Source organism: Hippocampus bargibanti, linkage group LG06 (genome assembly GCF_051943395.1).
Source record: "Hippocampus bargibanti isolate YZ-2025 linkage group LG06, ASM5194339v1, whole genome shotgun sequence".
Taxonomy (NCBI): Eukaryota; Metazoa; Chordata; class Actinopteri; order Syngnathiformes; family Syngnathidae; genus Hippocampus; species Hippocampus bargibanti.
In genome coordinates this window covers 16487501-16508847 of record NC_142739.1, presented here as the reverse complement: position 1 = coordinate 16508847, position 21347 = coordinate 16487501, and the positions used below count along the sequence as shown (strand labels likewise).

Genomic DNA, 21347 nt, shown 5'->3' with positions numbered 1-21347 from the left:
TGATCGGGATGACCAGCACCTGTGCAGGTGCAGGCGGGGCCGACAGCGCCCCCCGTTGGTCGCCAACCAGATCATGACAGTCCTTATGTGAATGCGAACGGATAATCATCTACGCTCGCCCTGCGATTGTCCACCGATTTAGAGTCTATCCCGCTTGGCTCAGGATTAAATTAAATTTAGATTTTAAGTCCACCACTGAATTTCAAATATGCATTGAATTCATTTTTCTGTACCTCACTCTGCATTATTCCATTTTCTAAACATTTTGTTTATTAATGTATTCAAGGTCCTTAAACGGAGAGGGTTGCTCCACTCTTTTTGCCAATTAATTAGAAAATGCACCTAACGTTAAAAATAAATAATAAATAAAATACATGAGTTAATACTTAAACAAATAAATAAATAAATAAATAAATAAATAAATAAATAAATAAATAAATAAATAAATATACATTCCCCCCACACTACCAACTATGGAATATTTTGGAGTCTGCAAGTAACATTACACCTATGTCAACAAAATTTAGGAGGAAGTCGGAGTCCACAGATAAAAAAAGACTGTGGAAAAATTGCATATTCTACAAGGGAAGCAAAGCCGATATTTGGACATCAAACGTCAGAATAGTGGTGCGGATATGCTATTTCTAACCACAACACCAATTACAAATTGGCAAAATGAGGATAATTTTTTGAGGAAAAAAAATTAACAACCGCAAAGCATTTGTGCCATCAAGCAGACAATGAAGTTCAAGAGAGTCCAATTATAGATTAAACAAAGGAGGGAGTACAATTGGCCGGATTGAAAGAATTGATTTACACAGAACATGTCACTCACCATGAAGTGTCCAATGAAACATATGAAGACAATGAAAGAAAGGAGAAAGAATGCCATCCCAAAAGATATCCCCAAGACTGCTGTCCTGAAATGGTAACATGTATCTCGTAAATCAAGATAATTGGTCATGACATTATTTTTCACACTGCTGTTCATTAGTGTAACAAGATACACGTACTTTGGTAAGACGAGTATCTGCACAATGAAAATGCAGGAAAAGATAAGACAGGCGCAGGTGACGTAGTATTTGAAGGCTGGCAAGATTGTTGTTCTGTACTAAAATAATACAAAGAGTGAGTATGAGTCAAATAATTTTGGGAAAATTCACATGTATATTAAAAAAATGATGACTACGAACCAAAAAGCATTCTCTAGTTCTCTTCTAACATTTACTACCAACTACTTCTTACCTCCTTTTCCAGGGATTTGTTGTGAAAGAACAAAGATATTCTCTGAATGTCCTCGGACTTAAGCCACTGCCTAGGAGTACAAACGCCAATCAATTGGGACATAACGTGGATGCGATCAAGAATATTAAAATTAATTTAAATAGTCATTCAATTACCCTTACTTTTGTGAATTTATCCCATCAAAGGTCCTGATCATCCTCTCATTAAGTTCTTCCTCAAACCTTTTTTTCTGAGACTTTGTCCTTTTAACAAGAGCAAAAAGAGACCCAACATTTTAATTTGACACAAGATTAGTCATGCATGTCATAGCCTTCAGCAGAAGTCAAGAGTTATTAAAACTCTTGTCGTTTAATACTACACTGCACTGTCAAGGGACAGAGATTATCCTTCCAAAGGAAATGATCCTAGGACAGTGAAACAAGAAGCTTGCCTTTCAGATCTTCTCTGGAAATGATAATGTCCCATTGGCACATCCTAGAAGGAAAATGGAAATGAAAAGATTGCACACGGCAGCGAGATCCACCAAATTATTAGTCAACATCGAGACAGTCGCTTACGGCTGTGTTAATCTTGTCGTTATCATTGGTCATGCTGTCCCTGTGATGCAGGTTGGCAAAAGGCTTGGCAGCCCCCCAAGATTCCAGGTAGCGGGTCATCCGAACGGAGGCTCTCATCTTGGCTCCGTCCACAATGTGCCTGGGTCTGTAGTGATGCTGAGGGCTACGGCGCTCCACCTAAAACAAAAAAAGGACCATCTTGTGGAATTTTCCTGCCTTTTTATCAGAACTGAAACAAACATTCGACATGTTTCATTACCTTTGGGTTAATAACCAAATATGTGATGACTTCATGCTCCTTGAGATAAGGGTCTCGCTCCTGCCCATCCCCATCTTCTACTTTATAGGCTGACTTTAGGTGCTCAAGTGTCACTGATGTGATGTGGACTCGCCTGAAATTACCAATCGACTCAGTTACTTGGAAAAGCTAAAGAATTCATTGATCCTTTCTTGCAAACTATCAATAATGACAGAGCGAGTCTTGAACCGATACAAAGCAGGACAAAGGAAAAAAAGAGTGCATCAAACGAGACTTTAATTCAAATAATGGAAACCAATGTTATAATTCATATGGCTGTAAGTCGATAGAGGTTCACATCAAGTCAACTATTATGCTTGAATTCAAACATGACGAGTATGAAAACATGTTTTTCAGCCATGATACCAATCAGATGGCAAGTACAGGATTGACTGTGATTTCCAGTCACACGATGAGCTTATAACAACGCTAATTGTTTGCTATTTTCACTCACCCTGGTACACCTCCTGCTTCCATGTGGTTGGCCAGCGTGACATCATGTGACCAAACATCATACTGCCATTTCTGAAGTCCGATGACCCCACACAGAACGTTCCCTGAATGCACGCCAACACGCATATTGATGTCAACCCCTGTGGCATCACGCACTTTCCTGTCATGCATCAAAATCACACTTATAACTGTCAACATCCAAACTGATCATTGTGTTGAAAAATACAGCAAATAAGTCATTTAGAGACAAGCAAGTATAAGACTTTGGGCACCATCTATTTGCATACATGTCAATATAGTCGAGATTGTGGGTGGGATCTTTTCCTTAGGAGAGCTAGTCATCAAGTGTTAAGCTGTTTTTTGAGAAAGTAGCCACAATTAACTGCTCATGTATTTTGAGGTGTACTGTACTTATTTATTTGAGCATTTACTGTATGTATTTCACAGAGTTTGAATCTGATTGAGCATGGTAGGTCTTTGTACCTCACACTGCACAAAAATGTGTATCCCTTGATCCTGTGTGCTGACAGAGAATTGAGGGAGTTTTTTTTTTTCTCATGGCAGAAAAGACTTTTCCAAACAAAACTTGTAAAAGCATGTTTGACTTCACAGTGTGAGACTTTATTTCCCCTAAAATATGAAATACAGACTGGGCCATTTGCATTGTGGTTATTTCATTGAGTATGTAAGTCACCATGCATGGACATTTGGCTTACTTGATTGCCTCACACATGTCCAGGCCCATTTTGACACAGTTCTTGGCGTGATTCGGTAGAGACTCTGGTAGGCCAGATACACAATAGTAACAATCACCAAGGATTTTTATCCGCATACAATCATTTTCCTGTGTAGATAAGATAAAGCACAAGGTTAGAAAATCCACCCTGTGAAGTTGAGAGACTTACATGCACAAACACAACACACATCCATGCCAAATACTGTAAAATCATATGCACATTTCTCGTGCATGACATTTCCAAGGTGATAAACTCTGATATTAAAAAAAAATTTTCCACCCACTCCTTTAGTGGGTCATCAAAATTCATAATGAATCGACAGATCCCAATGACTAATGGTTAATATTACATACATATTGTTTTAAAACCATTTTCCAAAAGAGGGTATTTAATTAATACCCGACAATTACACTAATTTAGTAAGGGTATGCTATTCAGTGATATTGACTGTGAAATGATGACTTAGTTACCTTGGCAATTTGGTCAAATTTGCCAAACAGTTCATTCAGCATGTGCACTAGCTCACCAGGTGAGCAGTCACTGGCAAGGCGTGTGAATCCAACTATATCAGCATAGAGTATGCTATAAAAAAATAATATAGAATAATGTTTATGAAATGACACCTCACAATATTCATGAAAATAATATATAACAATATGCTCATAAATATTACATGCCTGACATTGGTGTGTCTTTGAACATAGAGGTTGTGAAAATTGTTTGTGTTTTCTATCTGTCCAAAATTTGGTCCTTTAAGTCTCTGGATGATCTCTGCTTTCATTACACGGGCAATGTGTGCTGGCAGCAGCGACAACAGCAAGCGCTCCTGATGATATCGCAAAATAAAAATAAGGCAAGTCAAATAAATTACATTACAATTTTCTTACATATATCCCAGTTTGTTTGCAATCAAATGAAACACTCATTACATGACATCAGTAAAAAAGTGAAGATTTCTACAATTTTTATTTAGATGAGTGTTTCTCTTCTGTAGGTTTGTCTGCTAAAGATAAAGCAGCAAATGAAATTGTGTGTCAAAACAACGACATGATTCGTGCAAGAAAATGTGCCGGTTGTCAACCTTACACAGCTGTCTACAGCAAAAGTGTAAAACAATGTATCAATCCCTATTGTTATCATCACCAACTGTGACATGAAGGACAGCCCCCATGGAGGCTGCTTAGCAAACATTACTCTGAATTTAGGATGCTGCACACACTTTCCCTTCTTTCGGACTTTCACTATTTGATACGTTGAATGAAAGCTCCAAGCAAACAGCATCTATTATGAGTGCACTCAGCACAAAACCGTGTCTGTGTGTCTACTCTCTGCTTTGGGCCTAAACACTGGTTGCATGAAGCCATAACCCCCCGAGGACAAGTTGAAACACTCCATCGAGGCCGTTTTAGTTTTCAATGCAACAGCACAAAATGGATTCGCCAGGCAAGAGAGAAAAATAAAAGCTCTATTTGTATTTGTACTGGATTTATAAATGCAACAGTGGCTCAGCGAAGAAAAACGAAACACCAAATAATGATTGCTCCACAAACTCCATACTTTACTCTACACCTTGCTCATCCTCACCTTCATTTCAATATGCACCACATTGTGCATAAATGAAAAACATCCAGCAAGAAAATGGTTCATTAACACAAAAACATTTTGGGGGGAAATAACACTTTATTAAAAAAAATCCTAATAGAACCATGTACATGCACATTGCCGAGAATTTCCAGCACATTATTACAAAAGAGTGGTTTCACTTTTTTGTACGATATCATCAAGACAATCATGCTCCCTATTTACAGTAGAAATTGGGAAGAAAACTGACGAAAGCAACAGAAGAAACAAGTAAATGTGATGACCAGCAAACTCAAATTGACTTCATAAATCTAAGAGAATGTATATATACACGACTGTTACCTGCTGCCTCTTTTCAAATTCCAGTTTAATGGGGGATTTGATGCAGTTGCAGGTGTCTTGATAAGTCTGTTTGAGAGCCAACTCCATCAGGTGTTTATGGTATGCCCCTGCCATGTTCCCACACATGAAAATGATGATATTGGCCATAATCTGAAAAATCAGAACAAAAGCAAATGTCAGTATCCTTTCTCAGCTCCTGTTTTTCAATGGTTTCAATGGCATTTAATTAATAATTTTGAAGATTATTTCCAGAAACCATTTTCCTCTCACTTTCCTCTCAGTACTGTATATGCGTAAAAGTTAAATCAGGAAATGATAATGTCAAAATGTTTCAGCTCTTCTATCTTTTATCTTGTTCCCTACTCTGTAGATGATATTTATCTGTAATGCAATGAAATCTTGATTTAGAAGAAATAATGTCCTTTTCAAATAGGTGTCTTAGCAACAAAGTGTGTCACGGTCTCTCTTTGATAGTTTTGTGTGGCGAAAGCAGTCATGTCTAATTTATTGTTGAGGTTTCTGTTGGAGCGAGAACAAAATCTCAAACACCCTGACAACAACTACTTGCTTCGGTACCTTTCTTCCTTCTAAATGTGAGCTTGCGACAAAGAATATGTTGTAACTTCTGGTTATTCACTTACAACAATCTGGCTGCTTTAAATTAATAGCTGGCTGGCTGCCTAAAATTAATTTCAGAGCAGTCAGTCTGAGAGACTAAATATTGCTAATGCAATGTCATGCTAACCCCTAATAAAATATGATATTAATATCAAGCATTGTGATTATTATTGTCATTGTAAAAAAAATCGCTGCATTTAACAAAAATATCGCTGCATCGCTGCCAAATAAAAACATGTCCAATAAAATGGTTTGAGATTTATTTTTTCCCAGCGTTATTCATCTGAAGAAACCTAACATCATTGAATGTGTTTCAATTTCTTTCCTTCAAGATTTAGTCATAAAATGTCCCAATTCTAGGATCAAACAATCTTAATTTGGGAAGCAACCGAGATAATTGTATAGCATATTAACCATGCTACTATTCTATACTGTATGGCTTTTTACAATTGTATCAAAACACAAAACATCGTTGTCAAATTGTAATGTAATGGCACCCACCTCAGCAGTGAAAAGGGAATGTTTTGCACAAATAAGCAGTAAAAAGGAATGTTTCACAATTTCAAAAGAATCTTAAAATCAACATTGAAAACAAAAACAACATGTGATGATCAATAGGGATCATTGCATGATGAAACAGGGATGATAGGATCATGACGCAGAGACTGCTAAAGTCTTTATGCCATAATCCTGCCAACAAAATTATACCTGTACTTTTCAGAGGATTTGTGCATTGTACGCAGGGATCACTTAGACATTCATGTTACGCTTGAATTTAGCAAATGGCAAACAGTACATTCGTTAATTTTTAAGATTTCCCAGTGATGGTTGAAAAATGCTGACCTTGGTTGTGCAATTACTGGCACTCGTCATATTGGATCCCAAAAGGATTTGACCACATTGTATGGTGTGGTGTGGAAAGCTAAGGTAAGGTAAGGTAAAGTAAGGTAAGGTAAGGTAAGGTAAGGTAAGGTAAGGTAAGGTAAGGTAAGGTAAGGTATGGTATGGTATGGTATGGTATGGTATGGTATGGTATGGTATGGTATGGTGTGGTCAGGTCAGGTCAGGTCTGGTCTGGTCTGATATGGTATGGTATGGTATGGTATGGTATGGTATGGTATGGTATGGTATGGTATGGTATGGTATGGTATGGTATTGTAACCAATACAGTGAGACCTTGTCTTACGAACTTATTTGGTTCCCAGACAGAGTGTGTAAGGCGAAAAGTGTGTATCCCAATTTTTTTTCCCATAGGAAACCATTAAAATGAGAATAATCCGTTCCCAGGTGTCCATAAAATATAATTTTCAACTAAATAAGCCTTAAAACTACACCCAACATACTACACCCATTCTACGTATAATAAATGTGCTGTTGTATTGTAATGAAAGAAATACACTCCAATGTATAATAAAGTCACTTTATTTACATTTTTGATGGTCGTTGATGGCTCTTAATTGACACCTGTTGCTTTCTGAATTGTAAGATCTTACGAAACTGAGGCATCACATTATCATTCATCATGTTGATGATTCTCATAGCCTTTTCTGGATGGAACTGTTCAATAAAAGCCTGCACATCAACTCCTGAATAGCCTGCTTCTGCGTGTGCTCTTGAAGGCAAATCAAATCCTCTGTGTTGAGGACCTCATTATGGTCAGCAACAGGCTCCTCGATGTCATCTGCATCCATTTCAAGTCCCGTAGGTGCTGGGAGAGTTTTTATTACAACAAAAGGCGCGAGTCCGATGATTCCACGGACGCGGAATAAAACGCGACAAAAGAAGGCGGGCGGGGCGATCCGTCCCGCACATTCGCGATCCTGGAAAGCACCAAACTTACGCGATCGCGGCTAACAATCACCCTGGGCAAAGCAAACTCTTGAACTTGCCAGCACAAGACACAGCGAGGCACAAGGTGTCGTAATCATGTCACTAGTGAGGTGACAGCGACTCGTTGAAATGTCCCAGTATTGGTGATGAGGGGATCAACACGCACACCACGCACATTTGCGATCCCAGAAAGCACCAAAGGTACTCGATCGCGGCTAACAATCACCCCGGGCAAAGCAAGCTCTTGGACCTGCCAGCAAACGACACAGCGAGGCGTGAGGCGTAGTAATCATGTCACTGGTGAGGTGACAGCGACTCGTTGAAATGAAATGAAATTGAAGCGTCTTCTTCGGCTGGCGGAGGTCGCGAGCGGCGGCCCCGCCCCAGCTGTCAACTCGCGCGTGACAATTTCTGTGTCATTAGTCACGTGAAAGCATCGACTAAATAACGCCTTTGTGTAAAGGCGATGGATGGTAGCAATGGTGGACGGTAACGGGCTCTTTATTTGTAAAATGGTCGTAGAAAGTTACTCTCAGGGAAGTGACACACAGCGTGAGAGATGTGTCAGGCTGAGATTCACATGACAGCCGCGGTGTGCGCATGTGACGCCACAAACGCAAACTTCGTTCGTGTTTCTCAATTATCTCCTTCTTCTCCTCGACGGTGGTAATTAGGGATCATAGGTGCGCCGGTTGGAGCGCTGTTCGGTCGTGTGCTTCCGCCGAAGATCCGAAGATCACTCCGCCAGATCCGAAGATCACTTCGCCAGATCCGAAGATCACTCCGCCAGCCATGGTGTGTGTGTATCGCGAAAAGTAGTGCATATTCCAAGGTTTAATTTTCATAAATTTGACGTTCGTAAACCTGTTGAAACTCAGTTGAAACTCAGAAGAACACAAGTTTTAAGAACTTCATACATTGACAACTGTGAGACAAGCTCTGGTAGTATGTCCAATTTGAAAATGTTAAGTGATTACACTTTAAAGGACAACCGACACCATTTTTTTGTTTCCTAACTGACATCAGAAGAACGTTTTATAGATCATCTAAAATACCCAAAACACACAGGCTGATATTTTCAGTCAAATGAAAAACACCAATAAAAATGAGTTAAAGTGTCCCAAAACTACTTCAAAATGACCTCGGAGATGCCGAGTTTCAGAAGGTGCCGCCCCCTTGTTCGTGACGTCACGCCAGGACATCTTGCCTTGCTGTAGAATAAAAACAAAGGCTTCAGATTCGGAGAATATGCTTTCTTGTTACTCATCCAGTTATGAATATGATTCAAATAGTTCTGAAGAAGAAAGCATAAATGTTTGCAATCGATTAAAGAAGTCTTCCCGTATCAATTTGAGCCGTCAGGACTCCAATGTAGCGTCCTAGAAAATGCACAGGATGGCGCCCAAGCTCCGTTGGAAATGGGCTGATTTGTCTGCTGGAAATTTGTGTCAACTAATATGAAATAGTAGTCTTGGTGCAACACACAATGATTCACCATCGCGTTATTTTTGTGTTTTCCTTCTAATTTCACCATCCACACGGATCAACACAAAGTTTTCAGACCAAACAAAGTACCCAAAATGCATTGTGTGTCGCTTTCTCGGGTAGGGGCGTTCCAGACGTGACGTCACGTCAGGCATCATCATCAACTCGAAAACAAGACTTCCTGAATATTCAGCGCGAGTCTTAAAACGTACAATTTAGCTATATGCTGTGGAATCTTTGTAAAATACGCTCAGTAGAAGTCATTTGAAGTGATTTTACAAATTATGGACACAACTTGTCCGGAGGCGTCGGTTAAAGTTAATTAAAATGTATCGCACTGTCTGGACTCCAAGTGTAAGTCCCTGCAAGGGTGTTATCTGCCTGTATTTGTGTACAGTGAAGGGCTATCACCAAGCAAAATCTATTGAAGGGCTTTCATTTTGTCTTTTTTTGGACACGCTGTAGAAAACATTTGGTGTTATTGGGACATGTCAAGCTTATCTCAATCTGCTTAGTATAAATTCAATTGACCTGCAAAATGAAAATGCAACTGTGGACAAGAAGTGTTGCGATTCAGGATTCACTGTCAACTCAAATGTTGTCTTCACATTCAGAATCACACTTCTCTTTTGCAAAATCAGTTTTAGATTAAAAGCAGCCATCATTTGTGAACAACATCAATGTTTTGTAGACGAATAAACTCATCACCACTTTTCAGAAGACCAAATAAAAAATTACAAGTTTGGTCAAACATTAATATTGCATCAACAAAGAAATAAAGACATTTCAACACTTTAGTTTGGTCAAGAATGTAGAAATAACTAATACATGTGATGCTCCAACAGCAATAATCATTTATGTCAAAAGAAAGAAAGGTACCAAATGGTAACAGGACCTTTTTGCCCAATTCCAGTTATGTGCAAATTAAAACATCTGAATTAAAAGTTACATTTGGAAATTTAAACCTATGTGAAGTGATATGACCTTCGTGGTGTGACCTTGTCATTATTGTGAGAAAAGCAAATCAACAAAACAAATCAAGGTTTATTCCAACTTCAGTTGGTATTGTCAATGCCCTGTTGATATTTTGAGACACCCGCCTCTTCATTTCCTCCTCCATCTACTAATATGCTATTTAAGATGTAGTAATTATTAGTGACTGTCAGTCTGCTGATAATTAGTGAATACGATGATTCCTGTAAGACTTGGATGAAATGTTTCCTTGAACGCAAGCCTTACCTGCCATATGACAGGTTCCACGTGATCAGCTGTGGTAGATAAGCAGACACTCAACACAGCAGTGTGTGAAGCAGAGGTGAGAACACTCGCGATGATGGCATCCCACATGGAGAATGGCAGCATCGTGTAAACCACAAAAACAATAAATAAAAAGAAAGACACCTGTGGAGAAATACATTTGACATTTGTGTGAAATATTCATTTGAAGGGGAAAGCAGACTAGCTTATAATTAAAAAAAAAGCATCAAACAAATAATATATGAAAAGGTTTCTTCAGCCGTCATGTCTACTTCTTTGAAGGTGTCGGACGTTTAGCTTTTTATCCAAGATGCTTCTTCAGCAAACTAAAGTCTTGCTGGTAGTTCCGGCCCTATATATACCCCTACTGTCCAGACATGGCGGTGCCGTACTCTGCTAGGATTGGTCCCTGCTCTCAGGTTGGGGGGGGGGAGTAGAGGACTACTCCCTGCAGCTCCACCAGTGACGTGTGGTGAGGTTCATGGCTGGTGAGGCACTGACGTCGTCACAGTCAGATTTACAAACATATGAGCTCTACAGAGTAGCTTATTCACCATTGATTGGCAACAACAGTATTTTCATAAAACAGCAAAATCCTTCCCTAAACCGTAATGTTGGGTTGAGGTTCAATTTGGATCGTTCGTACAAAAGACTGCTTAGGCAACATAGGCTTAGTTATGCTGATGAGGGGATACCAGGGCAAATTGGTGAAACAGGCCAGTCGTCAGTCAGGATAATAGAGGCAATCAGTGCAGCCTCAGGGATTCGTCATCTGCTCCCCCCAACCTGAGAGCAGGGACCAATCATAGCAGAGTCCGGCACAGCCATGTCTGGACAGTAGGGATATATATAGGGCCGAAACTACCAGTAAGACTTTAGTTTGCTGACGAAGCTTCTTGTCGAAGAAGTGAAACGTCCGACACCTTCAAAGAAGCACACATGACGGCTGAAGAAACCTTTTCATCGATGGACCATTCCTGTATGACTGAGAGCTTACACAGACGAATCAAATCATAGTTATTTTTTCTTTTTTTTTCTTTTTTAGAACAGTTAGAAAAGCGAAAACATGGTCATATTGAGCATCATCTGCTCCAGACATCAAAACAAAACAGATCACATAACCATGTCAATAAAACGTTTTACATTTCTTGCAATTCTGCTGATGCAATGTCCTGTTCACTGTGCCATATAAGAAAGAAAAGTAAACAAATAATGAAAAAAATAAGAGACAAATAATAGTAATACAAATAAAAATAATAAATAATAGTAATTCTAAAAGCAATAATTAACAATTTTGATCTTGAGTGGATTGGGGTTCATAGGTTAACTTAAATATCTTTATAAGCACTTAGGTTGCTGTAAATTTTTCCCGGGTATCCCATAGTCTCTCAAATTTCTCTCGCTCGACTCGGACTATGAATGTAAGCTTTTCCATTTCATAAATTTCACCCACCACCTTAATCCAGTCTTTGACTGTTGGAGTTCTTTTGTTAGCCATCTCCTCGTGATTGCTTTCTTGCTTGCGAACAGAACAATGTTGTATCTGTATTTCTGGGCAGAGTTAATAATTAAATCAGCTTCCAGTCCCAGATACAGGGCTTCAAAGGTTGGAGGAACTACTTTTCCCACAATCCTACCCACTGTCATTCTTGTTTCTTTCCATTATTTGGAGATGACCGGGCATTCCCATGATAATGTGACACTTTGTTGTTGCCACAGGCCAATCCTTGTGCATGCCCTTGAGCCGGAACTCTAAAAAAATCTGACGATGTTCTTCCACCCAAATTCTTTCCAAGAGTGACCATATTTACAATTCCATTGCTGTGCTACTGTTCTTTCTCATGCTTCCTGTTGGATTGTAATGCCTCCCTCCTCCGACCACTTGCTCTTTATATATGTTATTTCTTTCCAATTTTCTTTCTTTCTCTTTCCAATTCCTGCAACTCGTTTGAGATACAGTAAAGTCTCGTTATATCGATATTCAAGGGAGTCCGAAAAAATATCGATATAACCGGGACTATCGATATATCCGATATCGATATAACGAGACTTTACTGTAATTCCTCTTCCAGGTTTTGACATATATGTTAACAGGAATATCTTAATTAAGCCGAAACCACTTTGTTGGACCCATCCTTTATGTAGGTTTCTTTCTAAATAGTGTCTTAGTTATAGGTATCTATAGAAATCGTGATTACTCAGTCCATAGTTGTTTCTCACAGGAGCGGGCTCGAGGTCGTTCCGGAGTGGTAAGATTTAGAGAAATCTTGCTGCAAGAATACGCTACCATGAGCAAGAAGGAAGGGGAATTGCATTCATCCCCCCAGCCCCCTGAGCAAGGAGCCGCAGCGATGATCATCTCAAAGAGATATGTCCGAGTGCTGCGGATGATTGTGAAAGAAATGGGAAGTGAAGCCATTTTCATTCAAATGGCACCCGAAAGTACGATGAAAGAGATTGAGGCTACTATCAAAAAGTGGGATCGACAAACAAAACGCTACAGCGAAAGAAGGAAAACGGGTCCCGCTACCCACCGATCCCGAGGAAGTGACCAGTCTTCGGACCAGAAAGCATCACAACCTGCACCGAAAACGTATTATACAAGACCACAATCAACAATCCCGCGATCGGGTCCGAAATATTTGTCAAGAATATGCCAAATTACCTCCGGAGGAACGCCAGGCTCTTCACGAGGTGCGCAATGCGGCCGCCTCGGGGAAACCGTGCAAATAATGGGAAGAAAGGCACGAGTCACCCGGAAAGGTGTGTAGCGAAGAGGGAACAATCTCTATTTTGACTTGGAGAGAGAACCCTATTTGGTGGACACGGGAGCTGAAGTATCGATGACCTGTAGAGCCTTAAAACCAATTGGACAATTAAAATGTCATTTTGGCTGACGGAAAACTAACAAAACCCAATGACAAATAGCCCGATTCAAGCAATAAAGAAACCAGCAGCGCTTCTGCAAATTTTGGAAGAGCACCCTGCTCTCTGTTTTTTCTGGGGTTCGTCGTGGAGCAGGGGAAACTCTGGGCCGATCCCGCCAAGACTAAGGAGTGGCCAACCCCAAAGACGCGCAAACAACTCCAGCGATTTTTGGGGTTTGCCAACTTCTACCGCTGCGTTATCTGCCGTTATAGTCAGAAGGCACTCCCCCTTACTAATCTCACATCCACCAAGGTCCCCATCAGGTGGACACATGACGCAGAGGGGGCGTTTAGCCTTCTCCAACCCTCCGGTCCTACGTCACCCCGACCCGACCTCACGTTTGCGGTTGAGGTCGACGCATCGGAGTCCGGGGTGGGGGCGGTCCTATCCCAGTGCTCCTCGGTTGACCAGAAGATCCACCCATGCATTTTTCTCCCGCCGGCTCAGCCCCACAGAAGCCAACTACGACGTGGGGAACCGGGAACTGCTGGCGGTCATCCCGGCGCTGCAGGAATCGAAACACTGTCTTGAGGGGGCCAAACACCCCTTCACTGTATACACGGACCACAAGAACCTGGCCGCCATTCGGTCCGCCATGAGACTCAATTCGCGGTAGGCCCGATGGGCACTGTTCCTCACGTGATTTAACTTTGCTCTCATCTACTGCCCAGGGTCGCAGAACATCAAGCCTGACGCCCTATCTCATAAAATTTGCAGAAGCGCTGCCAGTTTCTTTATTGCTTGAATCGGGCTATTTGTCATTGGGTTTTGTTAGTTTTCCGTCAGCCAAAATGACATTTTAATTGTCCAATTGGTTTTAAGGCTCTACGGGTCATCGATACTTCAGCCCCCGTGTCCACCAAATAGTCACGGAAATCGTGAAGGCATGCCCCGCCTGTCCTCGTAGGAAGGTCTCCCACCAACCCCCGGCGGGACTTATCCAGCCGCTACCGATTCCCTTCCGACCCTGGTCCCATATCTCCGTGGACTTCATGACAGGCCTCCCCCCTTCCAGTGGCAAGACGGTCGTACTCACTGTTGCGGACCGCTTCTCTAAGTCGGCCCACTTCATCCCGTTAACCGTCCGCCATCGAGACGGCTCAACTCCTGGTTAACCATGTTGTCCGTCTCCACGGGATCCTGGCAGATATCGTGTCGGACTGGGGACCGCAGTTCGTGTCCAAGGTATGGAAACGTTTGTGTCGGTCGCTAGGGGCGTCGGCGAGCCTGTCGTCTGGCTACCATCCGCAGACCAACGGCCAGACGGAGCGCAAGAACCAGGACCTGGAAGCAGCTCTCCGGTGTGTGTGCCTCCACCGTCCTGCGTCATGGGCTCTCCACTTGCCATCCCGGCATCCCGGAACCAACATATAGCAGATCGTCGTCGCCGCCAGGCACCAACTTACCAGGTCGGGCAGGAGGTATGGCTACGCCAGTGGGTTCCCCGTTTCTGGATCCTCGACCCATCTCTCACCCGGGCATTCCATTTGGCTCACCCCTCCAAACCGGATGGGTCACCAGGAGGCGTCCATTGAGGGAGGGGCACTGTCACATTCCTCCTCTGCGCCAGGAACGTGCCCCTCCCCTTCTGTCACATCCTCCTCTGCGCCAGGAGCGGGCCCCTCCCCTCCCTGCTCTCCGGACTCACTCACCTGTTTCTCATTCCCTTAATTGTGCCTTCTGGCTATATAAATCCATTCCGTTCGGTCTGTGCCGGTGTATTCTCCATTATTCCCTGTCACCCAGCAGTACGCAGGTCTGTTACGCTGTTCTTCTTGTTTGCCTGTCTCCTGTTTGCTTTATGTGTCTCAGTAAAGACCTTTCTGGAATTTACTGTCTCCACCCCTCACTACTTTCTATTCGTCCCTTGAGTCCCGTCACCACTTCTCGAGCGGACGTGACAATTATCACACAGAGGTCCTGGAATGGCATAAAGGCCGGAAGAGCTTTAAAGCTCTTGAAGAATGCCCGCCGGGGATTTTTATCAGACGCCGTGGAGTACTTTTCGTGGAGACAGGCTAACGTCGGCTGTGTCGTCTGCGGGAGTGTAAACCCAGCTACTGCGAGATTGAATGATCACAGCCTTCCTCTGAGTCAATCAACCTGCACGGCGGAGGGGAAGTAGGCCCAGCTAAGGTACTAGACTCTTTCATTTGCTACACCTGCAGGATAAAGTATCTTCCGAGGCTTAAAATATATGCCCAGTGGGACATTTCGTCCCGGGGGCAAAGAGAACAACTTAGTTGTACCTGCCAGTGGGATGGAGCGATGTTGCTTCACTGTGAATTCTGCTGGGCAAGAATTGCAAGCGGACTGCTGGTGAGAGTTGAAGAGGCAGACGGATGGCAAGTCACCGTGGCCGGCGCAGCAGTAATCCCCCTGAGTCCAGTTTTGACTTACCCGAGGTGCACTTGCTATAACGAAGATAATTTGAGGATTCACTACATATCCTTTTGTAATTGGCCAGCCTGGATTACTTCACCTTCCCCTGGCATGGCCATCGAAAACTCTATGCCCGCACAAATGATGGTAAGCTTGGCGAGAAGAGGGAATCGTTCCCCGCTTTTGCCATCAGGAGTGCGTAAACCCTGGGAGCAGATAATTATTTATGTGCTTGCCCGAGAAGATGTCCCTCCACCGTACCTGGACTCTTCCTGGTCCGAAAAATGTACAGGAGGTTGCGATTAGAAATCCTTTTGTAAGCAATGATTTATGTCATATATTGGAACTTCTTCAAACCCAAAATGGAGCCTTTTTGTCCCGGATGAACCATGACACTACGTGTTTGGACAACCAACAATTAGTAATTGCAGCGATGAATTTTGAAGTTACGTCTTTGAGAGAGAGAGTGGCCAGATTGGAACGTTGCTGCGTGAGATTGCTGACGTCCGCTGGGATGGGACCGACTCCTGGACGTCTTGGGTCGGCCCCTCCAGATTCGTCTTAAATTTGGGCGGATGTCCCATCCCCCCTACTAGTCGAAGAATATTCAGTGGCTGAAAAATGGAACTATACTCTCATTAAAAGTGAAGTAACCAACAACACTGAGTTCGACCTACAACTGAAAAAGAGGATTGAAGACCTCATGAACAAGATAAAAAGACAACTATTAACTAACGAACCAGAGATGGACCCAACTGGTTTGCTGAAAAAGTATACCTCATACCCTCAAGAAACCGATAAACGCTGTGTAGTACACGGCATAGAGTCAACCAAGTTGTATGATAAAAGTGGAGCACTTAACCTTTGGATATACTGCCCTATGAACCTGACGGCCAAGATAGTCAGAAGAAACTGGCTGAAGATTGGAAAAAACAGACCTGGGTGGTTCTCTAATGTCAGCTGCAAGGACTGTGAAGTGAAGGAGTTAATTTGGATGAACTGAGAGCGGACAGAGAGATAAGAGTGGAACCAGCGTAGGGAAGAAGCAGGATATTGGGTATGCAAGAGAGAAATGGGCCCTAGCTGGGACTACATCAACCCGGCGACTCCCTTGAACCACACTTGTTCGGACGAGCGACTCCAATGGGAACCGCGTTGGAACTGTTTGACATACAATTGTCCGGAACAACGGTTCGAAGTCAAAGAAAACATTACAGAAAGCGCTCTAAGAAGAAATTCAACGAAATTGTTCGCAAGGAATGTTACAGGAGGAATAATAAGAGTTTATAGGACAAAATTGACTACACCCGCGGAATTAATGATGACCACAACACCGCCAAAGAAGAAACCTAGGAGAAAGAAAAGACTATCGTCCAAAGTAAAACAGTAAAAGGTATATTAATAATATGGAGCGAAGAATACACGAGAGACTAGAGCCGAACATGGTGGGGATTCACAGGAAATCAGATAAGATTGTTTGTGGCTCCCTGTCTGAAGGAACAGGGATACACACTTTTCTGATGTCAGTTAGAAAACAAAAAATTATTGGGTTAAATACCAATACCTCGCAACAGTATATTCCAAAGAACAAGACATCAAACCATCGTACAAACCTCCATTGTACGCTAACCCCAGACCATGGTCGATGACCTGTGACAAAAATTGGCATACCGAAAGTTGTACCATACAACTCGCAAGAAGACCTTGCGGCGAAGTACCAGCCTGGACTGATTTTTGCACAGATGAATATCCCGACAAAAAATATGCCGGCATTGAAGGAGCAGTCTGGATAAAGAAACAAGGAAACAAGGAATTTGGTACTGTACTCATTGGGATAAAGAATATGGACTAGAGGAAACAAGTCACCCGAAATTAATCCCGAAGCAAACCAAGGCTTTGATACAAATTGTCGAGGGTCACTTTCGAAAGAGCCTATGTGAAGGGAAGTAGATCCTAGGATTAGAATGGCTGGGCCCTTACAGACTATATAACAATAGAACTTGTTATTCCACTTATGAACATTGGATGACGTGCGGACATGGCAACAATATACACGAGTGTGTCTGGTTTCGAGACAATGGGAATAGTGGTAGTACAGACGACCAAAGTGGCTGTCTCAGCAGCCGTAGAAGTGGCAGAAGAAGGCCTTGCAGACATCGGTGAAGGATTATTGCAAGTAGCACAAACTGCAGAATTTTGGCTCCTGTTGGGACTGGGATTTGGGGCTATAGCCATTATCGTGTACCTGATCATCAGTAAAGGAGCGGCGTTACGGCCGGAGAAGCAGCATAGGAAGATGCTTCGATTCTTTTCTGAAAAAGTCAACAAAATCCACCAGCAGCTTGGCTCCTCTGGACCCCTCCCCTCCCCCAACCTTCCTACCCCCTTTAATCTCTTATATTCTTTTAAACTCCCTAGTCCCTCGACAATCTCGTACCTCATAACTAAATCCAAGAATTCTTCCTGTCAATTAGATCCCCTCCCAACAGTTCTGGTCAAATCCTGCTTGCCATCTCTCCTTCCATTCATTTCAGCCATTATTCACTCCTCGCTATCGTCAAGAATCGTCCCTTTCCCCCTCAAAACAGCGACTGTCACACCAATTCTTAAAAAGCTTTGATCTGATCCCAATGACTTCAAAAAACTGCGCCCCATTTCGCACCTTCCTTTTATTTCCAAAATCCTAGAAAAAGTTGTGTACTCCCAGCGACACTCTCACCTCTCCCAGAATGATCTCTACGAACCATTCCAATCTGGTTTCCACCACCACCACAGTACAGAATCAGCTTTCTTAAAAGTCACAACTGATCTTCTTTTGGCAGCTGACACCGGTTTACTCTCCATCCTTGTCCTTCTTGACCTAACTGCAGCTTTTGACACCATTTCCCATCTCATCCTCCTTGACAGACTTTCCTCCATAGGGATCACCGACACGCCCTACGCTGGTTCCACTCTTATCTCTCTGACCGCTCTCAGTTCATCCAAATTAACTCCTTCACTTCACAGTCCTCTCCTGTATCTTCTGGTGTGCCCCACGGTTTCGTGCTCTCATCTTTATCAACTACCTTCTTCCCCTTGGCATTATTCTCCGTAAACTTGGTATTCAATTTCATTGCTTTGCGGATGACACTCAGCTCTCTCTCTCTCCAGCATTCCCGACGCCTCGCTTCCACCTTCTTCCCTTTCACTCTGCCTCTGTCACATCTCGTCGCCGTCCTGGGCACGCCCTGCCCCTCCTGTCACCTCCGCTGCTCCCTGGAGACGGCCCCTCCCATCATCATGCACCTGGGTCCCCACAGCTGATTGTCATTCCCGAGATTGTGCCTTCTGACTATATCTACCGATCGCGCAATACAGTCTCCGTCGGAGTATTCTGAAAGCTACCCTGCTACTTCCGTGCCGTCAGATCAGCTGTCACCGATCTCCCTCATTCACCTCATCCTGCTGTCATTTTTTCATGCGTGCCTCAGTAAAGACTTTTGTATACGAGTATCTGTCTCGCCGTGTATTTTGGATCCACACTCCCCGCTTTCCTTTCGTCACTCGAGCCCAGCCCTCGAGCCTCAAGTGACGTGACATAATACTCCGACCAACTATGGATCCCGCCGGCGAAGACAGATTCCTCGCCGCCCTCACCGAGCAAGCGGAGCGTTCGAGCCAGCTGGCCCTAGCCATCGCGTAAATCAGCCAAATTACCACCATGCTGGCTCAACGCTTCGAGGCGGCTGAGGCACGCATTTCCGCTCTCACGGCCAAGTCTTCCCTGCCCGTGAGTAGGCACGCTCTTCAATTTCCTCTTCCCTCCCGCTACGCAGGCGAAACCGGGCGCTGCGCTCAGTTTTTAATGCAGTGCACGTTCGTGTTTGAGCAACATCCATACGCCTGCGTTAGCGATGAGGCGAAGGTAGCCTTCATCACCAGCCTGCTCACGGGAGAAGCCGAGACGTGGGTGCTGGCCATCCGAGAATCCCGACCGGAGCTGCGTACCCGGACTTCGTCGCGGAGTTACGCCGGGTTTTCCATCATCCGGTGACGGAGTCCGAAGCAGAGGGGAGACTACTGGAATGCGTCCAAGGGGCCCGTTCAGCCGCTGAATACTCCGTCGACTTCCGCATCCGGGCCGCTGGCAGCGGCTACGGCGACCGAGCGTTAAGGGGGGTGTTTCGTCGCGGATTGAACACCGACCTCAAGGACGAGTTGGCTACCCGCGACACGGGCACCACCTTCGACGACCTGGTCGTCATAGTCATCGGCCTGGATCACCGCCTTCGGGAGCGACAGAGGGAGCAGCGCGGCCGACGGCCCAGACGGCCCCGAAGCCGGTCCAGATCTCCCACACCCGGCAGCGAGCAAGTGCGGCGCCTGGAGGAATCCCCCGAACCCATGATCATAGGGGGAGGGAACGACCGCACTATCCCCGGGGCTCGCCGCACCCAAGGCCCCCAGCCAAAGACCTCAGGTCCCCGCAAGTCCCCGTCGAAACGGCGACCACAGCGACCTCTGGAGGTCAAAGCCACGACCCCCGTTACACAGTTGGAGCTGGACAGCGAATTAATCGGCCCGTCCAGTTCCCAAACCGTGCGGGCCCTTGTGGACTTGGGGGCCGACGGGTGCATCATTGACCCCCAGCTGGCGGACTCGTTGGGCTGCCAGCTGATCGATCTCCACCCCCCGAAGGAGATCGTCGACCTGGACGGCAGACTGTTAGCCCGAGTCACCCACCTCACTGCCCCCTAAAAATCCGGGCAGCGGGGAACCACGTCGAGCACCGCCAATTTCTAGTTATGCCCTCCCGGAATGCGCCGTTGGTATTGGGTCTCCCCTGGCTCAATACCCACGACCCATCCATCTCCTGGGAGGGCCCCACCATTCAGGGCTGGAGCCCCTACTGCTACGCCAACTGCCTGCGGTCGGCTACGGCAGGGCGAGACCCCTCCCGCGTTGGCCCGCCCGAGGCCATCTGCCTCAAGGGCGTGCCACAATGCTACCATGACCTGCGGGAGGTGTTCAGCAAAGACAACGCCCAATCCCTGCCACCCCACCGACCGTATGACTGTGCCATCGACTTGCAGCCAGGGGCTCCATTACCGGACTCCAGACTTTTTCACATTTCACAACCTGAACGGGAAGCCCTGAGCAATTACATAGACTCCTCCCTTGCGGCGGGACTCATCCGGCCGTCCCGGTCTCCGTTGGGCGCAGGGTTCTTCTTTATTGACAAGAAGGACGGAACCCTGCGTCCGTGTGTCGACTACCGGAGTCTGAACGAAATCACCATCCGAAACAAATAGCCCCTCCCCCTCATGGACTCAGCCTTCACGCCCCTTCAGTCCGCAACCATTTTTTCTAAATTAGACCTCCGCAGTGCGTACCACTTGGTCCGTATCCGGGAGGGGGATGAATGGAAAACTGCATTTAAAACACCGTTCGGCCATTTTGAATATCTGGTGATGCCGTTCGGACTCACGAACGCGCCCGCCGTCTTCCAGAACTTGATCAATGATGTGCTCAGGGACTTCCTCAATGTTTTTGTTTTCGTTTATCTGGATGATATTCTTATTTTTTCTCGTTCTGCAGAGGAGCACCGGCAACACGTCCGACGGGTCCTGGCGCGGCTCCTGCAAAACCGGCTCT

The 21347-nt window shown here is 44.4% G+C and overlaps 1 protein-coding gene across 4 annotated transcripts in view; it reads right to left on the bottom strand.

Moving 5' to 3' along the window:
• The window catches only part of adcy2a (adenylate cyclase 2a), a 76528-nt gene that overhangs the window by 26428 nt on the left and 28753 nt on the right, over positions 1 to 21347 (bottom strand). For 3 of the 4 annotated variants that reach the window (XR_016115178.1, XM_088997776.1, XM_088997778.1), the window contains exons 3-15: positions 10386 to 10547; positions 5214 to 5363; positions 3968 to 4116; positions 3761 to 3872; positions 3270 to 3397; positions 2555 to 2713; positions 2062 to 2194; positions 1803 to 1979; positions 1676 to 1719; positions 1407 to 1487; positions 1246 to 1315; positions 1014 to 1111; positions 836 to 920 (exon numbers count right to left, since the gene is read on the bottom strand). Coding sequence is in view for 3 of the 4 variants with exons in the window: in XM_088997776.1 (XP_088853902.1) it covers positions 836 to 920; positions 1014 to 1111; positions 1246 to 1315; positions 1407 to 1487; positions 1676 to 1719; positions 1803 to 1979; positions 2062 to 2194; positions 2555 to 2713; positions 3270 to 3397; positions 3761 to 3872; positions 3968 to 4116; positions 5214 to 5363; positions 10386 to 10547 (1548 nt within the window). In the remaining variant the exon portion in view is untranslated. The remainder of the gene's footprint in view (positions 1 to 835; positions 921 to 1013; positions 1112 to 1245; positions 1316 to 1406; positions 1488 to 1675; positions 1720 to 1802; positions 1980 to 2061; positions 2195 to 2554; positions 2714 to 3269; positions 3398 to 3760; positions 3873 to 3967; positions 4117 to 5213; positions 5364 to 10385; positions 10548 to 21347) is intronic. The other variant, XM_088997777.1, reaches the window with a different exon arrangement.